The following is a 21,579-nucleotide window of genomic DNA, read 5'->3' as shown; positions in this document are numbered from 1 at the left end:
ATTGAAAGATATAAAGAATATAAAATACAATAGAATTTTAAAAAACCCACAAAAGTCACAAGGTTGGAATGGAGAGAGGGTGGGAGAAGCAACAGAGCTTGGAAAAGGATAGATAAATAACTACAACCATCACATTATTTGCTCAAGGACATTCATATAAGTATTTGAATGTTGATGCTCTTCAGAGATTTTGAGCTGAACATCTGCCATCCAGGGCACAAGATGGCTCAAAATGAACCTTCAAGGTGTACAAGCCCTGCAGACACCAGCAGAGGGCTGCTGCCATCTGGCCCATGTTTGAAATTGAAAGACAGAGGATGTTTCCAGAAATGAAAGCTCACTCTAAGGTCACTTCTTGGGGAAACACTTTACAATCACAGAAATCTTTAGGTAAAGCTTCAACGTGGATTGGCTGAATCTTTGAACAAGGAGAAGACAAGCCATTATTATGCAAGACATCAATCTGGGAGCTGAATCTTTGCACGGGAAGAGGAATAGCCGTCGAGGCAGTGCAGGACATCTTTCTGGGCAATAACAACAACAGAAACTTTGCCCATCATACCCTTTACAGACTAACCCAAAGTAATCTTGAACTGAAATCCTCAGTTAATTTAATTTGGTACACATATAAGAGAAAGGAGAAAAATACAGTAAGGTCTTATTTTTTTTTTAAAGAAAAATTATTTCTTTATTCTGGGTCTGTTTGGGGTTCTTGGCTTCCTTTAATCCAGTGTTCTCCACTGTAACTCATTTGAAGGCTGAAATGAAAATGTTCTACAAAGCCAGGTCCTGAATCGTCTATAAGAGGATAATCTGTATTCCACATACTATGACCACTAAGGGAGGAAAATGAATACAGCTTTTTTTAAAAAAGATTTACAATAAGAGTTGAGGCTGAACTGGATAAGGGCAGAGACAAAGTCTGACTCATTCCACAAGTTCACTCCAGGACCTTGTACCCAGAACATGGTCAATAACTGTCTGTTGAACAGATAAATGAAACTCCACCTTTCCTGACTGTCCTTTCCTAAATATTTCCATGACTAGTACACTTCTTTTGAAAAACTCAATGTGAACTATTCTCCCCCACCCCACAGTGCATGTTGTTGAAGATTGCATTTGGAAACTGAAAACAGAAGGGGGAGAAACCGCCCACACATTTCCTGGAACGACTGTTTCTGTTCCATGTGGTCAGTCAACAGTGTTTACCTGAATCAATACTTTTCAGTAGTGCATAGAAATTTGGGAAATATTGGAGTTCCTCAAAGTTGTCCTCACTGTAGGTTTTAGTTCTCCTTTCCAAGCCATTCGTCAAGGTTAAGGTGTTAGATACCGTTTCATCATTTTCTCCATTAGTAAAACCATCTTGAATTTCTGCCATTGGAGTCTCCAGTGGAGGCAGGGGCGGGGAATCAATAAAAAGCAAACATTTTGTTAGAACTAATGAAACTTCAACTCGATTCTTTTGTCTATAGTGCCCTTGAATGTAAAATGCAAGGACGCTTCCTCATTCACAAGTTCTTGGAGGTTAAAACCCTTTCTTAGGCAAGTGGGCATCTAATCACATAGAATGGTGTGCAGTCAGGGACCCACTTCCAGGAAAAACCCCTAAAGGCTCTGGCTCCTGCTCAAGTAAGAAGAGAGGGGATATTTTTTGCACTGGCCAAGTTCCCCTCCTTCAGTTCTCATGAACCTTTCCTTGTAAAACTGCCTTTCATCAAGAGGGGAGCTTTGAATTCACAGGATCTGTCAAGAAGGATGGTGCAAGATACAGAAAACCCTGCCAGAATGTCTAACATTAGGAGTGAAGTAACATCTTGGGGATTTTTGGGTGACTTTTTTTTTTTATTGTGAAATATAACACATATACAAAAAAGCCATAGATTTCCAAGTACATTTTAACAAGTAGTTATACAACATATTTTAAAGTTTGGTATGGGGTATGTTCCACGATTTTTAATTTTTTCTTCTAGCTGCTTCAAGACACTGGAGACCAACAGAAATATCAATACAATAATTCAGAAGTCATATCCTATCTTCTCTGTTATATTCCTTCTCATTAAATAACATACATACACACATAAAAGCAATAAATTTCAAAGTACATCACAACAATTAGTTATAGAACACATTTCAGAGTTTGGTATGGATTACAGTGCCACAGTTTTAGGTTTTTACCTCTAGCTGCTCTAAGGTACTAAAGGCTAAAAGAAATATCAATATAATGATTCAGCACTCATACTTATTTGTTAAAACTGACCTTCTCTGTATAGCTCCACCATCACCTTTGTTCTTTCTCCCACTGTTTAGGGGTATTTGGGCTATGCCCATATTAACTTTTTCATGTTGGGAGGGGCTGTCAATAATATGGGATAGAGGGATGGAACTAGTTGATGTTCTGGGAGGGCTGGTCCCTCTGCATTTCAGGACTTATCTGGGCCAGGGACCCATCTTGAGGTTGTAGGTTTTGGAGAGTTACCCTAGTGCATGGAAACTTTGTAGACTCTTATATAATGCCCTAGGTATTCTTTAGAATTGGCAGGAATGGTTTTGGTTGGAGTCTGACAAGTTATGATAGGTAGCAACGTCTAACTGAAGCTTGCGTAATCGTGAGCTCCAGTGTAGTCCATTGACTCTACTTGAACTCTTTCAGCCACTGATACCTTATTTGTTACACTTCTTTTCCCCCTTTTGGTCAGGATAGCATTGTGGATCCCACTATGCCAGGGCCACACTTATCCCTGGGAGTCATCTACCACGCTGCCAGAGAGATTTTCATCCCTGCATGTCATGTCCCACATAGTGGGGAGGGCAAAGGTTTCAACTGCAGAGTTGGGCTTAGAGAGAGAAAGTCCACATCTGAACAACAAAAGAGGTCATCCAGAGGTGACTCTTAGGCATACCTATAGGTAGACTAAACTTTTCCGCTATATACATAAGCTTTACCAGAGCAAGCCTCAAGCTCAAGGGCTTGGTCTATTGATTAGGATGTCCCTAATGTCTGACACAGTGTCCAGGGTTTCCCTGGTGGTAAAGTTTAATTGCTCCATAATTTTTCTCCCATCCTTCAAGGAACTTTGCCAATACTTTTTGATTATCTACTTAATATACTCTGGGATGTATCTAGGCATTACATTAAGTTATACAGGATTAAAGGCTCTCATTCTTATTCTGGGCTCCCTGTGTTTGGATTGATTAAATGATCTATCCAGACAGGTTGAGTTAGATTATGTGCTACAGAAAACCTAGGTTCTGGACATAATAAAACTTTCTTCCTTTGGTCTCAAAGAGTAGGTGAAGTTCTGAAACACAGACAATTTCTTCCTTACTCCTGTGTTCTGAATTACCTTCATCTCTGGATGCCATGTTAAGAGCTGTCTGGATGGGTGTAAAAGACTCTTTCCCAGACCTGATCCTTGCCTGGAGTTTCCCATTTTAATGAATGGTTTATTCTCCATTCAGTGTACTAGATGGAAATCTAAATGCTTTTCTTTCCCTTTTGTCTTCTCTTCCCCCATCAATCCATCAGTAGCCCTGTTGTTGTTGACCCCACTTTCAAAATTTATCCCAGATTTGTACACTACTTTCCTTCTCCACTATCCTACTCTAGTCTAGGTGTCTTTGTCTCTCACCTTCTAACTGCTGTACTAGCTACCTCCAATTCATTCCCAACAATATATTCTCCTTACTGTAGCCAGAGTTATCTTTTCAAAAGTCTGATAATGTAACTCTTTTGCTTAAAATCTCTCAGGGTTTTCTCATTGCTCTTACGATAAACATCATATGTGACTCTTAAGGTCCTGCAGGGTCTGGCCTGTGTCCACCTTCCCAGGCTCTTTTCTCATTACTTCCTCTCCATATGCCATTCACACTGTCCTTGTTTCAGTTGCTTAGACACTTCCGCAGGAAGAGTTCCCACCTATAAGTTCAGGACATTTTCCTCTCTTATGAGCCCTCATAGAACCATGTTTCTTTCTTCGAAGCACTTAATAAAGCCATCAATAAAATAGCATGACTATTTCAAGACCATCTACCTCTTCCACTGGAGATTACGCTTCATGAGAAGTAGGGATCATTGTATCCACAGTGCTTGGTATACCACTGGGACTCAACAAATACTTGTTGAGAGAATAGGATAATGGATGCATTTAGACAACATGAGTGAAGGGGTCAAGCGTATGGACATTTTAGAGATGGGTGGGTAATGGATGCATTTCCATTATTACATGACTTCACATGAGTGAAGGGGTCAGGCGTATGGACATTTTAGAGATGGGCGAATACAGAGTACATAATGGGAGTGAAGGATCGTGAGAATAGCTACATTAGTTTCAGTTCAAACTGGTCATCTTGAGCAAAAGTCATGAGTTCTTTAATGAATCCAGAAAGCTTTCTTAGAGCAGATGAATCTTTAAAAGCTATTTAGAAGATAGCAGCTTGCAGACCTGAAAGTTAGCATAGCTATATATAATAACAGCTGAAGTAACTGAGAAAGTGATCAGGCCTCAACTAGAGTTTAAAACAGAGCTATTTTGTCTGGGTCTAAGGTAAATTAGAATGCAGGGTAAAAGATGATAGTGTATGTACTCTAGACCTTCAGCTGCTGTATGAGATCAAAGGCAGAGAGGTTTATTATGTCTAGAACCTAAATTTTCTGTAACACGTAGTCTGAGTCAGCTTCTCTGGATAGGTCATTTAGACAGCCCAGACTCCTGGAGTCCAGAACAGGAACAAGGCCTTGTAATTCTCTATGGCTTGGTGTAGCGCCAGGATACGTCTCAGACTGTGGACTGATAATTAAAAAGTATTGGTAGAAAAAAAAAAAGTATTGGTAGAGTCCCTTCAGGATCTGAAGAGAGGAAGTTTTATATATATATATAAAACTATTAAACACTCCCATCTGGTAAATCCTGGGTACCCTCCCAACCACTGGGGACTGCCAAGAAAATAGGCCAAGTTCTGGATTTTGAGGCTTACTCTGATGAAACTTATTTCCATAGGGAAGAAGATAAAACTACTTGTAACAAGCCATGAGAGTTGCTTCCAGGAAGCCTCTTTGTTGCTCAGATGTAGCCTCTCTTTCTCTGAGCCCAAATCTGCAGGGGAAATTGTTGCCTTTCCTCCAACATAGTACAAGCCCTTCAGGGGTGAATATCTCCCAACAACATGGGGAGTGACTGTCAGGGATAAGTCTGGCCCTGGCATCTTCAGATCGACAATTCCTTCCTGACCAAAATGGGGAAAAGAAGTGTAATAAAACTAGGCACCAATGGCCAAGAGAGATCAAATGGAGTCAAGAGGCTATTCTGGAGTCTGCTCTTATACTAGCTTCAGTTAGATAGTGCTAATTGCCATGGTTTGCTAAACCACAACCAACATCACTCCTATCGACTCCTAAGAACACCTAGAGCTCAAACTGAGACCCTGTAAAGGTTTCATGCACTAGGTTTGCCTTCCTGGAACATATAATTCCCAGAAGATTTCTAGGTCAGATAAATCCTGAAACCCAGAGGGACCAGCCTCTCCAGGATTATCAATCAACTACATCCCCCTTTCCTTTAGTGTGGACACCCCTTCTCAACATGAAAAAGTCAGAACAGGTATTCCCAAAGATCCTTATAGATTGGGGGAAGGATTAAAGAGAAGGAGGAGGTATAACAGAGAAAATGAGATTTAAAAAATGAGTATGGCTGCTGAATCACTATATTAAAATTCCTTCTAGCTTCCAGTATTCTGGAGCAACTAGAAGGAAAAATCTGAGGTGATAGAATGATAGCCCATGACAGGCTCTGGGATCTGTTCTTTAACTACTTGTTGAAGTGTGCTTTGAAAATTGCTGCTTTTTCCTTTCTTTACTTTATATATCTGTTATATTATACACTAAAAAAAGTTAAAAAAAAAATGGCAGCTCAATTGGAAGTAGGAAAAGCAAAGGAGAGCTTTTAGACCATGTAGTAAAAAACCCAGAGCCAATTATTTCTGGTCTAGCCTTCTCTAAAACAGGACAATAAGCCTATAAACTCTCTTAACTTGTATTTGGGATAGGGTTTTGGAAGAGATGAGTAGTTATGGGGGCTGGGTACTGTGGTGAAGAAAATCAAAGCAGAGGTTTGATATTTTCCTATGGTCAGCTCCATCTAGAGTCCGAAAGAGAACTCAGGCAGGACAGTAAGAATCTAGTAGCTTGGTTAATATCAAGGAAAAGTTGAAGAGCAAGGAATGAAGCAAGGGAAGGAAGGGTGGATGACTATTTTGGGTAGAGGATAACAGGCCAACGAAGAGAGGAAGGAGCAGGTGGAAAAACAATGCAAAACAGAGAAGCAGCATCAGGCACCTAGCACTGGGGAATATAAAAGCTGGCGAGGAAGAGGATCTGATTAGCCCAAGTATCTTTGCCTGAGTATTGAAGGACATGATGACATCCATTGTGAACAGCAGTTGGATACCAAAAAGGCTGTGCAATATTTGGTTCTAGTACACTGGGATTGTACAAATAATTGTAATTATATGAAATTATTTCATATAATAACTTTAGATAATAAATTTTATGTAATAATAAAATTATTATTTCATATAAAATAAGGGTTTTTTTACAATGTGATGCAATATAATATGTAACTTCCCCTACGTGGAACATGACATCCAGGGGTGAAAGTCTCCCTGGCAACATGGGAGATGACTTCCAGGGATGAATCTGACCCTAGTACTGTGGGATCAACAATTCCATTCTGACCAAAAGTGGGAAAAGAAGTGTAACTAATCAAGTATCAGTGGCAGAGAGAGTTCAAACAGAGTCAAGAGTCTACTCTGGAGATTGTTTTTATGCAAGCTTTAATTAGACATTGCTACCTATCATAACTTACCAAATTCCAACCAGGACCATTTCAGCCAATTCTAAAGAACACCTAGGGCAATATGTAAGATTCCACAAGGGTTCCATGTACTAGGGTAACTTTTCAGAAGTTTACAACCTCCAGATGTGTCCCTGGACCAGGAAAGTCCTGAAACTTAGAGGGCCCAGCCTCTCCAGAACAGCAGATAGTTCCAGTATGAAAAAGTTAGAATGGCCATAGCCCAAGCATCCTAAAAAGAGGGATAGAAGGATCAAAGGTGATGGTGGAGTTATACAGAGAAGATAGGAATTAATAAGTGAATATGATTGCTGAATCATTAAATTGATATTTCTTTTAGTCTCCAGTACCTTAGAGCAGCTTGAAATAAAAACCTAAAATTGTGGAATTGTAACCCATGTCAAACTCTGAAATATGTTCTACAACTAATTGTGGTACTGTGCTTTGAAAGTTATTGTTTTTTTTTTGTATATATGTTATTTTCACAAAAAAAAGAAAGAAAAAAGGTTGATTGTGGTGATAAAAAATATTTAAGCCTTCTAGCCTCCTATATTCTGGAGCAGCTAGAAGGAAAAATCTGAGAGGATCATATGGTAGCCCATGACAAACTCTGGGATTTGTCCTGCAACTGCTTGTTGAAGAGTGCTTTGAAAACTATTGCTTTTTTATTTCTTTGCTTTGTATATATTTTACTATACAATAAGAAAGTTAAAAATTTATAATATGTAACCTTTACCATGCAATATGTTATAACATGTACTCTAAATTATTTTCAAAGTAGAGTTCATTTATACTTTTAACTTATTGGTATTTCATGACTATATATTTTAAGGAAACTAAAAATGCCACATACCTCAAATCTTCTTTGTTATCAAGTGAAGTGTTAACTATATACAAACACAAGTACACACCCACACATTCATGCACATATACATTCAAATATACATACTACTTTCTCTGGTATTTTTCCAGCCTGGCTCTCAGTCCCACTTGTGGGTTTATTTAGCTCTTCCTCATAATTGTTGGCTTCCTTTGAGATTAATTTTTGTAAAACTTCTGCTACTTCATCTTCCAGTGCATGTGCCTGGCTTTCTGTTATCTGTTATAAAGAAGAACAACACATATGACAGCTATTCCTATTTTCGTGACTAAAAAATATAGGCAGACTAAATTCTGTAGTTTAACACAGAAGATAAGAGAATCTTCTGAATTTTCTTTTGGAATGACCCTAGCTTATACCTCTACTCCATGCTGGTCGTATGGTGCCCAGCACTTCTGGGCAAAAGTGTCTTTGGGATCACTGTGCAAGCAACCATTCTGCTCTGTCGGAACCCATGGAACACTTACTTTGAGAAACAGCTTGAGAGTTGCACAGCTGCAGGTCACAGCCAGGCAACCTTTGAAACGTCGTAAAGTTAGCACCATACTAAAGCCTGCCAGGGTTGTGTCAGGGCTGGGGAGAGTTCAAATTGGATTCCTTGGAATTTTCCAAACACACATTACGTGCCTCCGCCCAAATTCTTTCCTTCCCACCATGCTTATATCTTTTACGTCTGCTGTTGAAATCCTAACCGTCCTTCTAAGCTCATTTCAAATACCTTCTCTGGAGTCTTTCCTTACTGCCCAACTAGATACAATCATCCTCCAGCATGTTGAATGTTCTTGTGGTTCTTATGAGCCTTCATTGTGTCATGTGTGTGCTGGTCTAATGCCTCTGATAGATGATAAACTTGTAGAGGGAAATAAAGATGCCTTACTTGATCTTGAAACCTATGGTGTCTAGTGAAAAATGGATGCATTGTAAACATGCGGCTACTTGAGTCAAGTGACTTGGACTCCAAGTTGTACTAAGAACTATGTTAACTTTCATGTATTCTACTTACTAGGCCAAGATTCAGCAGTTTTGAAACGATCTTGTCAAACACTGCCCTGTCATTTTCTTCATAAATCCTGGTAGCAATTTTCTGGACAATATCTTCAGCAGTTAAAGGAGTTCCATCTAGCTGATGAAGGCCATCTGGATCATCTAGACAGAGAAAACACAGTTTCACATCGTGGGGATCGTACACCTACTTCATGGATCATATTATATATTCCATCTTTACCTTGCTCTTGAACATTCAGGCACATTTGAAATAAAATTGGACTTCACATCAGTTGCAACAGATGTACCCAACTAATGCAAGGCATTAATAATAGGGTGGCATTTTTATTTTATGCATGATTTTTCTGTATACAATTTATCAAGAATAAATATTTACTTCTAATTGTATATGTGTGAGAGCGTTCTTACATAAGGCAGCTTAATATGACAAACCTCGTTCTCCAGAAAATAGAAACTTATTTTATGTGCCTGGAACTCAAAAATTTAAAAGGTAGCAACAAAATACAGTCAAATATTTGCAGAGAAGCATACAAATATCTATCTTTTGCTTTCCTGGGAATACAATTGGTAGCACTATTTTAGATTAAAGCAAGATCTGATCCTGAGGGAAAAGGAGGAAAAGGTAAGATTGGTGTCAATGAAGCACTGCACCACATCCGTGAAGAACTACCAGGAACCAATTGGTCTTTTCCAATTATTCCACATTGAGCAGATCAAGTTTACAAAGCACATGACTGTCCTTGTCATCTCTGGGCAGATTGGAAAGATCAGAATTTTAGCCCCACTGATGCCTCTAGTTTATATGTCCTTGGACCACTGTAAAGGAGAATAATGAGAATATCTATTTCAGGGCATTGTTGTAAGAGTCAGATGAAAGATGTGAAAGCATCTTTTAGATTGCCAAGTACTATATGAAAGCTAATGTATTATTATAATGTACAGTGAATTTGGACACAAAATAGATTGAAATTTTTTTTAGAGAAAGTGCAAATTGAATCTCTGGCCAGATCCTGCCCAAATAATCCTCATATTATTCACTCAAAGTAAAAAGGACCTAGTATTCCAATTCTGATTCTGCCCCCCCCCCCCCCCATTTTTTTTATTCCTATGGCTTTGGGAAATCAGAGCAAGGAATTTCTCTCCTGGCCTCTCTTCCAGACTCTGTGGAGATGGAGGTATTAGCAGCCTCAAGCAGAATATCTTCCTTCTGTTGTTCGGAAAGATGCTTAGGCAAGTGAGTGGGGTGATGATACACACAAGACTAGAATTTCTCTGATCGTATAAAATTGCTGAGTTGTTGGCCATCCCATGAGCTGTAAGCCCTTTGAGCCCTGTGTATCAGAGTGACAAGTAAGCTGAAAAGCCCTAGAAACAACCACCATACAAACCAATTCCCCTCCTAACTGGCTGAAAACTGGCTGAAAAAGTACAAGATTCAACCACATTTAGGCCTGATTTTTCCATTCGTAGGTTGGAAGTCAAGCTCTTATGAATATGTGGAGAGAAATTGCCTGAGTCTATGTGGCAGGGGAAGAACTTATTTCCTTTTCCACTTATCCCTCAGGATCCAAAAGGAAGAATATTGGTTGTCACTGGAGCTGTAAAATAATGGAGATGATATTTTCAGCTCATTTACTTTACTACAAAATACTAGCAACATGTCGAAGAAATAACTTTTTCCTTCATAGCATTGCTGTATTCTCTTGAGCCAGGAATTTAGAGCTCCTTAGCAGAGCTTTGCTAGATGAGGTTATGAGTTGAGCACATGAACATTTCATCTTACCTTCTGCTAATTTCTCCTGACTCTTCTAAGATGACAGAATTACTTAGAATGACTTCCCTTTAGCTCATGAAGGGGTATATCACCCTTCTGTACAGATTCTCAGAAGGAAGCCAAACATAGGTTCAACACACACAACTTTTGTTAAGCACCCGCAGTATTCTAAGTGGATGTCAAATGGCCTCATCTGGTCATTATCACTTAGTCATGTTTTGGATCTCCAGCATCTCATATAGCACTTGGTTTTCATTTGTTCCATAAATTTTTACTTAACTATTACGTGTGCCAGACATTGGAAATAGAGTGACAAATAGGTTAGGCATGGTTTCTGACTGTGTGGAGCTTACTGTCTACTTTATAACATGGCATATTGTAATTGCTTGATAAATAAATTTGTTAGGTGAACATGCACAGGAGCCCTGAAGTACTACCTCATAAAGGAAACTTAGAAAAATCCATAGAGAACACTGAAAAGGGGAACTGATGAGCCCTGTAGCTCACCCACATCTGGAGGTTTCCTAAAGGAGTGATTAGCCCTCAGAAGTTACATTGAAGAAGTTAGATTCCTTTGCCCTCCCTTCACAAAGACTTCCAGGGTCTTACAGCATAGCTAGGATGTAAGCCTGCATGCCTGACATTCTATTCATCTTGGTGGTCCCAACCCCTGTAGTTCGAGGGTTTCCAGGGTGTGAGGGTAGACCAGAAGCTCTCCCACAAATCATTCTCTCCAAGAACCTTTGTCCAGCTTCTTTGTGATCTCAGGTGGAGTTATAATATTTCAGGGTGAATGTGGAGCCATCAGGGCTTCCACATGGTTGTCCTGAATCCTCTTGGGATGGGCAAAATGTTAGACAATTTAAAAGTAAGTTGCTCAAATGTTCCAAGAAATGATCATGATGATGAATATGCAACTATGTGATGATATTGTGAATTACTAATTATATATGTAGAACAGAATGATCAAAATTAGGAATGTTTGCGTTTGCTTAGTGTTTTTTGGTATTTAAATAATAATAATAATAATAATAAGTAAGTTGCTCAAATTAGTGACCAAATCACAAACAGATCTATTTCTCTGCCTGCACACACAATCACTTTGCTCAATCAGTTCAATCAAACAATAGATTAAGTTTTAGAAACTAAATCATAAGGTTAGTTTGGTCAATGTAGCTGAGTCTGTTTTCTATGCAGATAGGCCCACTGTCTACTGATTTCTTGTTCCAGTATTTTAGTTTAAAAAGCAGATTCAAGATTAAAAATAACAACAAATTTCCCTGATTAGTATGCAATATGAAATGTGTCAAAATATAAACTATTACCTCCATCCCACCCTATGCATGCAAGACACACTTCTGAACTCTCCTCAGGCTTTGATGTGCAATGAAAGGCCAAGTTAATTAGCAGTTGTTTTCTGGCAGAGATAATCAGCATAATTTTCTTGTGGCCAGGGAACAAAATCAGGATATATACAAAATCTGTAGTTACTCTTTAGCACTGGCACTCAGAATGGAAAATTCACTTTCTTCCTCAGTGCCTGGATATACAGCAGTTCCCTCATGTATTTTTCATTTGCTCTTTCATTCATTCTTAAATTCATTCAGTGAGTTCATGAGCATCCAGGCACCAAGCCTATCATGCCCCTGCTCTCATGATGTTTTCAGTTTAGTTGTGGAAAAAGACATTAATCAGGAAGTTATGTTTATCAATATAGAATTACAAATTGAAAAACTATGGAAAAGAAGAAAGTTTCTATCAGATTATGTGGGTTGGATGATCTAGAGATGCAGCCAGAACCTCCTCACCCCCTCCCCATGCAGGCTGAGGACTCTATACCAAGGATTTTGGGTTTTATTCCAAGAGAAATGTGAATTTGCTTAAGGTCTTATGCAAAAAGAGTGTGACGCTTATATTCGAGTGTTGAAATGATCACTTTAGCTGCCACGTAAAGAACAAATTGGACAGGACAGAGTGAACGCTGACGGGTCTGTTAGAAAATCTTGCTGTAATTCGACTAGGATGATGATGATTGGGGATAGAGAGAAGATAAAAGATTTGAGAGATACATAGAAGATAAAATTGGTAAAACGTGGTAGATTGGAGTTCAAGATGTGAGGGATAAAAGAAATAGTTTGACTCCCAGATTTCTGTTTTGAAAAACTGGATTGATAGTAGTATATTTCCTAAATAAAGATCACAACAGAGCTAGGTTGTAAGATGGACAGAAATCATGAGTGTAATCTTGGACATGTTAAGTTTGAGGTGCTTCTGAGACAATCAAGGGAAGATGTTAAATAGGTAGACAGATGTACAGATCAACAGTTCAGAGGAGAAATCTGAGCTAGTGATATGGAACATCAGGATATAGAAGGTAATTGAAACTGTAGATAAGATTCAGTTGGCCTAGGGAGAAAGGATTCTTGCTGGGAGGAAAATACAGAAAAGGAAATAATGGATATTCGGCCTTTTGGCAGAGGTATTTTATTGATTTAGTTATTTGAGAATTATGATATTTTGTTTGCATTACTAGTTAAAATAAATTGAAATGTTAAAATGAATTTGCAAACATAAAGGTAAAGGGCATAGATTAAAAATTTCAAGGCATTAGTGAGTAATCTTTAAAGAGAAAATAAAACGTGGGCTCTGTGGAGCCGGGGCTTTGCACATTGTCAGTATTATTAGTAGGCTGGGGTTTTATCTAGATTTTGTACTTTAATAAAGGATTATGAATGTATAAAGATATTTTTTAAATTTAGGACTTTCTCTTAATCCATAATGGGACACTCCAAATTAGAGAAAATAGGTAGCAAAATGCTCATTTTTCTTATTTACCTTGAAATTTGTGATCCAGTCCACTCTTAGTAGAATCATAATCATCAATCAGTCTTCGATTCTTGGTTGAATCAACATCTTCCACATTCAACTTATTATCATATGGGGAACTTCTTATGGATTGTCTGTCTTTCTCAACTTTTTCCTTTTCTGTTATTGCCTTTAGCAGGTTCAAGTTATCAGCAAAGGAATAATTGCTTTCTCCTGTGCTGTTTTCTAGAAGAAATGCCCCAAGCCCAACACATCCATTTTAGTTAAGATACTCAGGGCCTATATTATTTCAATTAACATAAAAATAGTCTCTTTTTACCTTGAGGGTATGTTTTTTTAATCTTGTCTGCTTCTGCTTCAGCAATCTGTGAAACAAACAGGGGTAAACCTGGTCTTAAATCATTGCTCCATTACTTACCAAGTACAGCAGCCAAGTGATTTAATCTCCATGGGACTTGGTTTTCTCATTTGTGAAAGGTAGATAAGAATTTCTATGTCAAAGCATTGTCATACAAATTAAATGAGTTAAAGTGCAGATGCTCCATTAATATTTCCCCTCTTCTATACTATTGATGAAAGAAAACTCGCTCATAAATTTAGCACTCTTACAGTAAAATGGATGTGATATTGAACTGTTATGATATAGTCAGTCTCTATGTATTACACAGAATTCTATGTGTATAACTGTCAGGGCATAGAAATCATCAAAAGTAAATTTCTCATCCTAATTTCTGTCAATTTACTATTAAACTCCTGAAGTTTGTGAAGTTAAAATGGCTAAAATGCCATAGTATAATTGCACTAAATAGTAATAAATAGAGTAAAATGAAAACTATTTATAATTTTACTTTTGACCTACCTGTTCATTCAAAGGTCTTTCTGCACTTAATTCTCTATTATGTAGATATTTATCTAGAATAAATACACACAAATACAAATTTAATCGTGCATTGGAAATAGTCAATATGCATCTGACTAAATAAAACCTTTAAAAAAGAAAAACAAATAAAAAAGAAATCTTTTTTGGTGGTTATGAAACAAAAATATATATTAACAAAGATGATCAGATTATACAATGACAGTGATTATTGATGTTGCATTGCTTATTGTCCTAGTGCATTTCCTTAGTTAATAGAATTACACATTTTTTTTCCTGACCAGAAATCTTAAGTATAGTTCTAAAACTTGGCTTACCAGCTGTTCTCAAGTAGCCAGAACACAACTTGGATCGGTATTACTGAAAATTAAGGGCTCTATCATCGTACACTACGTATGATATAAATAGAGTATCTGGGAAAGGTTAGAGTACAACTAGGAAAAAATCCAAGCCACTTTATGAGGTGGAAAACCATACCTCCTTTTCAAATTAAGATCTTTCAAAACTACCCATGTTATTACTCTATCATTTAAAAAGTGAAGGGGGAAAAAATCTTTTGGTCTCAATTCAAACTGATTTCTCTAGTCAATATGCATGGATATAATTTGATCCGAAAAAAAAAGAGTCAAAGTGATTTACAGCTCACAGATTATGTCACGCTTTATTTTATAGTGGCGAAATGAAAGGGAGGTGGAAGAAAAGTATCCACCTACCTTGGCTGCCTCCCGGTTTGGGGAAAGCCTGAGTTGGGCTGCGGTGGAGCACTAGCACCAGAATCCAGGTGCCGGTCCAAAGGAGCCCCATTCTTCCACGTTTGGCTTCAGAAACAGCTTGGCGCCAGGCTCCAGCTGTAGCTTTTGTTATGAATGAAAAGGAGGAGTAAAAACAGGAAGAGCCAAGAGGGCGGGTGCGGGGAGGGACAGTGGCCTGGAATGGGCGGCCAGTGGAGCTCTGCTCCGTTCTGGAGTGTTGGGATTAGAAAGGCAGGGAGCGCCGAAGTCAGGTCCTCAGGTGGAGGGGAGCGCTGTCCGACCCGTGGGTGCTGAAGTTCCTGTGACGCGGAACCGGCCGAAGGTTGCCTAGGGCGTAGCCTTGCTCTAGCCTCTCCTTGAGAGGAAGAGAGAAAGGAAGCGCATGCTCCATGCAAACCAGGGGCGGGAAGGGATGGCGTCAGCGACTCAACGCTATTGCAATCCCCTGGGAATGGAAAGGGGGAGGGGAGACTGACCGGCTAGCGTATTTTCTGTGCCGCAGTCCTCGGGGTGCCCCTGAGCTCAGGGTCAGCTGGATTGCAGTAAGCTTGGACACCACTGTCGCAACCTCCCAAGTGAACCTTACCACATTGACCAAATGCCTTCTCTGCCGGTTGCACCTGTCAAGGAGAGCAAATCGCTAGATAACCTTGTGCTAAGGATTCGGTTTTGGGATTACTCTTCTGGGATATCTGCTCCAGAATCCCTTCATTCCATTTCATAGCCCATACCCAAAAGGTAAATATAATTCATATAACCTCATAAAAGTCCTGCCTTTTGTGATTTTGATTGATATACTAAGCATCCTTTGTTGCTGTTATTTGTGTCTCAGCTGTACCGAATCTTTTGAATTGGGTAATTCAAGGAACACTCTTTCAAATAGTCAAATTATGCAACGCCCTCTCACTCTCCCAGAAGGCAAAACAGAACCACAAATCATTGCCTGTTCCCCAAGAATGAGTGTTCTCATCAGTCCTTAGTAGGTGAGCAAGTAAGGGCCAGTTTCATTCTAAAACTCCCCCTTCCCCACCAAAAACAAACAAAACAAAACAATAAATAAATTAATTAATTAAAAACCCCTGCACTTCTACAGTAAAATCCTTCCCTAAGATTAATTATGCCTAAGGACCTGGCTGTTCCAAGGATGCTTCAAGAAAGGGGATAGTAATGAAAAGCATTTTTCATCATAGTTGGATCAGGGAGGAACTTTATATTCTGAGAATATTTCCAGAAGCCTAAGATTATTACATATAAGAAGCTATCAAAAGACTTTTAAATGAAGAATATAAACAATGCTAATGTGAGCAGGATGCTGGGTAAGCTTTTCAGTTCCTGATTTTTAAACAGAACTTGGACCCCTTCCTTTTGAGTGTGGCATGCTGGGAACCAATCTGAATAATGACCAAAGAGAAGGATTCAACACAATAAGCCCTTTGATTCCACACCCCTGTTTTTTAAGGAGCAAGTTAGTCATTCAAATACCTAAAAACAAACAAAAACTAACAAATAAATCTTCCTCACTGGAAGTTTTTGAATTTGGAAGTCACTCAGTTCTCTTTTTAAGAATCTGAGGAGTACTTCTAAATCTAACCATCTACCTCAAAATAAATAGCTCTTTCTTGGCAATGATAACATAGCATTGTTAGCCCAGGATACTGGATTTTTAAAAATAAAGTCACATTTAAAAATCTCAGTTGAGTGAAGAATAAATTTTCTTAGATTCCTTTTCTTTAAAACAGAGATGACAAGCTTCATTTACTTACTATTTACTATTATGGAGATCAAATAGGTACATATTTTAACTAAGCCATTTTGATTCCAGGAATAATTTAATACAGCCCAAATAAATAGATCATTAAATGCTTTAAATTTTAAAGAAACATTATGCAGTACTGTGTTAAATAGGTATTCACTAATCCTGAGATTCATTTAATCTCTCAGCCTCACTTCATCCTTTATCCTGGTCCTGACTCACTCCTCCCCTGAATATATGTTTGCTGTATGGAGAAGCTTGGGAAGGAATAAAAGTAAGGGATGACTATTGAGTATATTGTATTGCTTGCCAAAAAGAAGACATTATCTTACTTTTTCTGCCATTTGTACTCCAAGTGACTATGTTTAAATGGCTACTCTAAATCTACAAATCACATATTAGGTTTCTGATCAAATGAGCTGTGGAGCCCTAATGAAGAATGAATTAGTTTACATTCTTCAATTTCATGGATTTTTCCATTGGCCTCAGTATAGGTCTATGGATAGAATAACCATAGATTTCATTTATTAATTCATTAATTTGACAGGTGTTTCATTGAGTACTTGCAATGTAACAGATATTGAGATCGTTTCTAGGTATATGAAGACAAGTCAGATATGGTCACAACCAGTCTTACAGCCTAATTGAGGGAAAGGGCTGTGATTAGAACAGCGATAACAAAAACAGAAACAATAACAACAAATACTACAACCATTTACTGAATAGGTTTCCTATGCTATACATTATTGTAGGTATTTTATATATAGGAACTCATTTAAATATAAGTAAATGAATAAACGCAAGAGAGTGTGTGGGTCCCCTTTTGAATGTGCAGTGTTCAGTGAAGGTCCAAATAATGGAATGAATGGTCAGAAAAGGTATCAAAGAGATGATGGCTCTTTTCTTAATAATGATAAAAAGTTAAAATATTTTATTCTTGTCTTAAAAATACTATCAGCATTGAATAATATAAAATATATATTGAAATTACAAGACAAGTGGCATTGACAGAGACCAGCGGTCATGAAATAAACAGCATATAATGCACAGTGAGTTGGTGAATGCTGCCTTTGTATTTGTCAACACATACACAGAGGTCAATTGTCATGCACTCATGAGCTGGTGGAGAAGATGCCTCTTTAGTAGAGTCTTGAAAATAGAGACAGGTGAAAGATGTTTTCATTTAGTATACAAAATTATTATATTAATTATAATTGTATAGTTCATTATGAAAACTTCAAACACAAAAGTAGAGAAAATATTAAAATGAACTTTCTTGAACCCACCCAACTTCAGTAATCATTAACTCACGACTATTTTTTAAATTTTATATCCCAAACCAGCTCCAACCCCAATGGACTATTTACCCACAAAAATCTCAGACATCGTGTCATTTTATCCATAAACATGTTGGTATGTTTATCTAAAAGATAAGGATACTTTTTCCCAATATAGCTGTAATGTTTTATCAGACTTAACAATAATAATACCTTGGTATGATCAAGTATCCTGTCAGAGTTCAAATTTCCCCAGTTGCGTTATAACTATTTTTACAGGTGGTTTTCTTGAATCGGAATCCAAACCAGTCCATGCATAGCATTTGATTGGCCTATGAGAGACATATGTGAGTGTTAGACTCGAACTGCAACTGTTGCAAGGTTTTTGCTTACCCAGATGAATTAGTTACTTCCTCAGGATAGTGTACACACTTCCAGTATAGCATGTTTCTCATTGTGCTGCTTTGTGCAGATGTTTCTTTTCTCCTTATTTCAAAAATAATATTCATTTGAAGGAAAATTCTGAAAATAAAGATAAGCAAAGAAGGAAAAAAAATTATCTGATGAGATAACCACTGTTAGTTTTTGGTATCTAATCTTTTGATACGGGCTTTTTTCTAAGAAAACATTTTATGCATATATTTATAAAATTATACCTATAAATGCCTACTTTTCCTGCTCAGTCTGCTTACTATCTGGCTGTCTACCTGACTAAACTGTAAACTCCACAAGCGAAAAGCTCTTGTCTTCCGTATCTGATTTCCCAGCCTCTGTTGCAATGTCTAGAAATACATTTGCTTAACTAAATAAATGAAATGACGGAGGATTATTTGTTTATCTTTTGTCTTAAAATGCAGAGATGATGATGGCTATCCTACACTGGAGGATCATGACAATCTTATAGTGCCAGGAGCTGCCAGATCCTTAAAGAAATATTAGCTCTCCCTGTCAGTCTAATTCCTCACTCAGCATTTTCTTTATGAAAGAGTAGTCTTGCAGAAGAGATATTCATGAAACACCTAAGAATAGAGAGCTGGTAAAAGCCCTCACAGCTACTGAATTATAGGAATAGGTCTGAAGCTTTTAAAGAGACTGAGACAGAATGCCAGCACTAGAGATCATTTCTGATAGAGCTCAAAAAAATAAATGTGGAATTAGGAAATTCACCATCACAGAAAATTGTAAATGACCAAGGATAATAAAAACGAGAAAAAAAAAACCCCAAAAAACCCAAAATAAATAAAACAAATACAATCAAGGCATGGAAATAAAATAAAAGGGTATATGATAAAGAAAATGGGCTAAAACAACAAGATGTTATAGGCAACCTACAGAATGGAATGTGCCAGAACTGAATCTGGCAGTGGGTAGCAGGAGAAGGAATTTAGATGGCAAACTTTTCTTGTTGTTTACTTACCTTGCTTGAACCAAGATTGGCCCAGATTGGGTCAATCACCTGCCACAGGGGCCATAGGAGAGGGTATAAGATATTATGATTAGGTTAGTGCAAGGATAGGTCAGTGGTAGAATTCTCTCCTTCCATGCGGGAGACCTGAGTTTGTTTCCTGGAGCCTGCACATGCCCCCCCCCCCCCCCCAAAAAAAAAAGATACAATGAGAGGGCTCACTCCAGAACCACAGAGTAGAGCAATTCCCCAGAAGGAATCAGGGTGAGGGTATAAGGTAAGAACAACAGGCAAGCAAATGCTCACCATAAAATGGAATAAAGTTATTTACAGTGGATTAGGCATTATTGAATGAAAAATATTAGGAAGCAACTTAGTAATGTGATTCCTATTATAAAACTGTGTGTGTGTGTGTGTGTGTGCATATACAAAGAGTTTTCTGGAGATCTATTTCCTATAATATTTACAGAAGTTGTCAGGTTAGGATTTTTCCTTTGTTTGGCAGGCAATCTTGAACTCCTTGAATTTTCAACATGAATATGTATTAATTTTTTTTTATAACAAACAGAAAAAATAATTTTTATAGGCCATACCCCTTAGTGATCCCTTTCATTGATCACTAGCATTTTAAACTAAATCTATTTTAACATTTGTTCCCCCTATTATTTATTTTTATTCCATATGTTCCTCTCATCTGTTGACAAGTTAGATAAAAGGAGCATCACACACAAGGTTTTCACAATCACACAGTCACATTGTGAAAGCTATATCATTATACAATCATCATCAAGAAACATGGCTACTGGAACACAGCTCTACATTTTCAGGCAGTTCCCTCCAGCCGCTCCATTACAACTTGGATAACAAGGTGATATCTACTTAATGCATGAGAATAACCTCCAGGATAACCTCTCAACTCTGTTTGGAATCTCTCAGCCATTGACACTTTGTCTCATTTCACTCTTCCCCTTTTGGTGGAGAAGGTTTTCTCAATCCCTTGATGCTAGGTCTCAGCTCATTCTAGAGTTTTTCTCAATCCCTTGATGCTGAATCTCAGCTCATTCTGGGATTTCTGTTCCACGCTGCCAGGAAGATCCATACCCCTGGCAGTCATGTCCCACGTAGACAGGGGGAGGGTGGTGAGTCTGCTTGCTGTGTTGGCTGGAGAGAGAGGCCACATCTGAGCAACAAAAGAGATTCTCTTGGGGGTGACTCTTAGGCTTAATTTTAAGTAGGCTTGACCTATCCCCTGTGGGGTTAAGTTTCATATGAACAACCCCCAAGACTGGGGGCTCAGCCTATAGCTTTGGTTGTCCAAACTGCTTGTGAGAATATCAAGAATTCAACTTGGGGAAGTTGAGTTTCCCCGCGTTCTCACCATTTCCCGAAGGGGACTTTGCAAATACTTTTCCACTCACTGATCAAATCACTCTGGGATTCATCAAGGCATCACCTGGACAAACCAACAAAATCTCATGTCCTATACAAAGTTCCATGTACTTAAGGTGTTCAATCAACTATCTACATAAGTTATATTAGGAGACGCACTAGTCAAAGTATAGATTTGTACCAAATAAACATTTTTTGCTTTAGTCTCACACATTGGTTGAAATTTTAAAATATTAAGTACCATCTATTTTCAGCACACTGCAGTAATGACATTCTTTTGTTCTTCCTCATGCAAAAACATTTTTAAAATTTGTACATTTAGTCACTATCATTATACACTCTAGGCATTCCTAGATTACACCATCTCAATCTTTATCATCTATCTTTCTTTGTAATTTCATTTATGCCCCAGCCCTCCTCCCTCTATCATTCTCATATGCAGCTTCATTCAGTGTTTTAACATAATTGTATTACAGTTAGGTAATATTGTGCTGTCCATTTCTGAGTTTTTATATTCAGTCCTGTTGCACAATCTGTATCCCTTCAGCTCCAGTTACCCAATATCTTACCCTATTTCTATCTCCTGATGGTCTCTGTTACCAAGGAAATATTCCACCTTTATTCACTAATGTCAGTTCATATCAGTGAGACCATACAGTATTTGTCCTTTTGTTTCTGGCTAATCACACTCCACATAACGTCCTTAAGGTCCATTCATGTTGTTACATACTTCATAACTTTATTCTGTCTTACAGCTGCATAATATTCCATCTTATGTAAATGTCACAGT

At 38.0% G+C, this 21,579-nt stretch overlaps 1 protein-coding gene across 2 annotated transcripts in view; it reads right to left on the bottom strand.

Annotated features, from left to right (window-relative positions):
- SCG3 (secretogranin III) overlaps positions 1–15,345 on the bottom strand; it is a 36,998-nt gene extending 21,653 nt beyond the window's left edge. Inside the window, exons 1-7 of one of the 2 annotated variants that reach the window (XM_077126638.1) lie at positions 14,927–15,345; positions 14,196–14,248; positions 13,656–13,701; positions 13,346–13,561; positions 8,735–8,877; positions 7,801–7,950; positions 1,210–1,387 (exon numbers count right to left, since the gene is read on the bottom strand). In XM_077126638.1, the coding sequence (XP_076982753.1) occupies positions 1,210–1,387; positions 7,801–7,950; positions 8,735–8,877; positions 13,346–13,561; positions 13,656–13,701; positions 14,196–14,248; positions 14,927–15,017 (877 nt within the window). In that variant the 5' untranslated portion in view covers positions 15,018–15,345. The remainder of the gene's footprint in view (positions 1–1,209; positions 1,388–7,800; positions 7,951–8,734; positions 8,878–13,345; positions 13,562–13,655; positions 13,702–14,195; positions 14,249–14,926) is intronic. The other variant, XM_077126639.1, reaches the window with a different exon arrangement.
- Between the last annotated feature and the right edge of the window lie 6,234 nt (positions 15,346–21,579).

Source organism: Tamandua tetradactyla, chromosome 14 (assembly GCF_023851605.1).
Source record: "Tamandua tetradactyla isolate mTamTet1 chromosome 14, mTamTet1.pri, whole genome shotgun sequence".
Taxonomy (NCBI): domain Eukaryota; kingdom Metazoa; phylum Chordata; class Mammalia; order Pilosa; family Myrmecophagidae; genus Tamandua; species Tamandua tetradactyla.
Note: the sequence above shows the minus strand (reverse complement) of the source record. Positions and strands in the feature narration are given on the sequence as shown.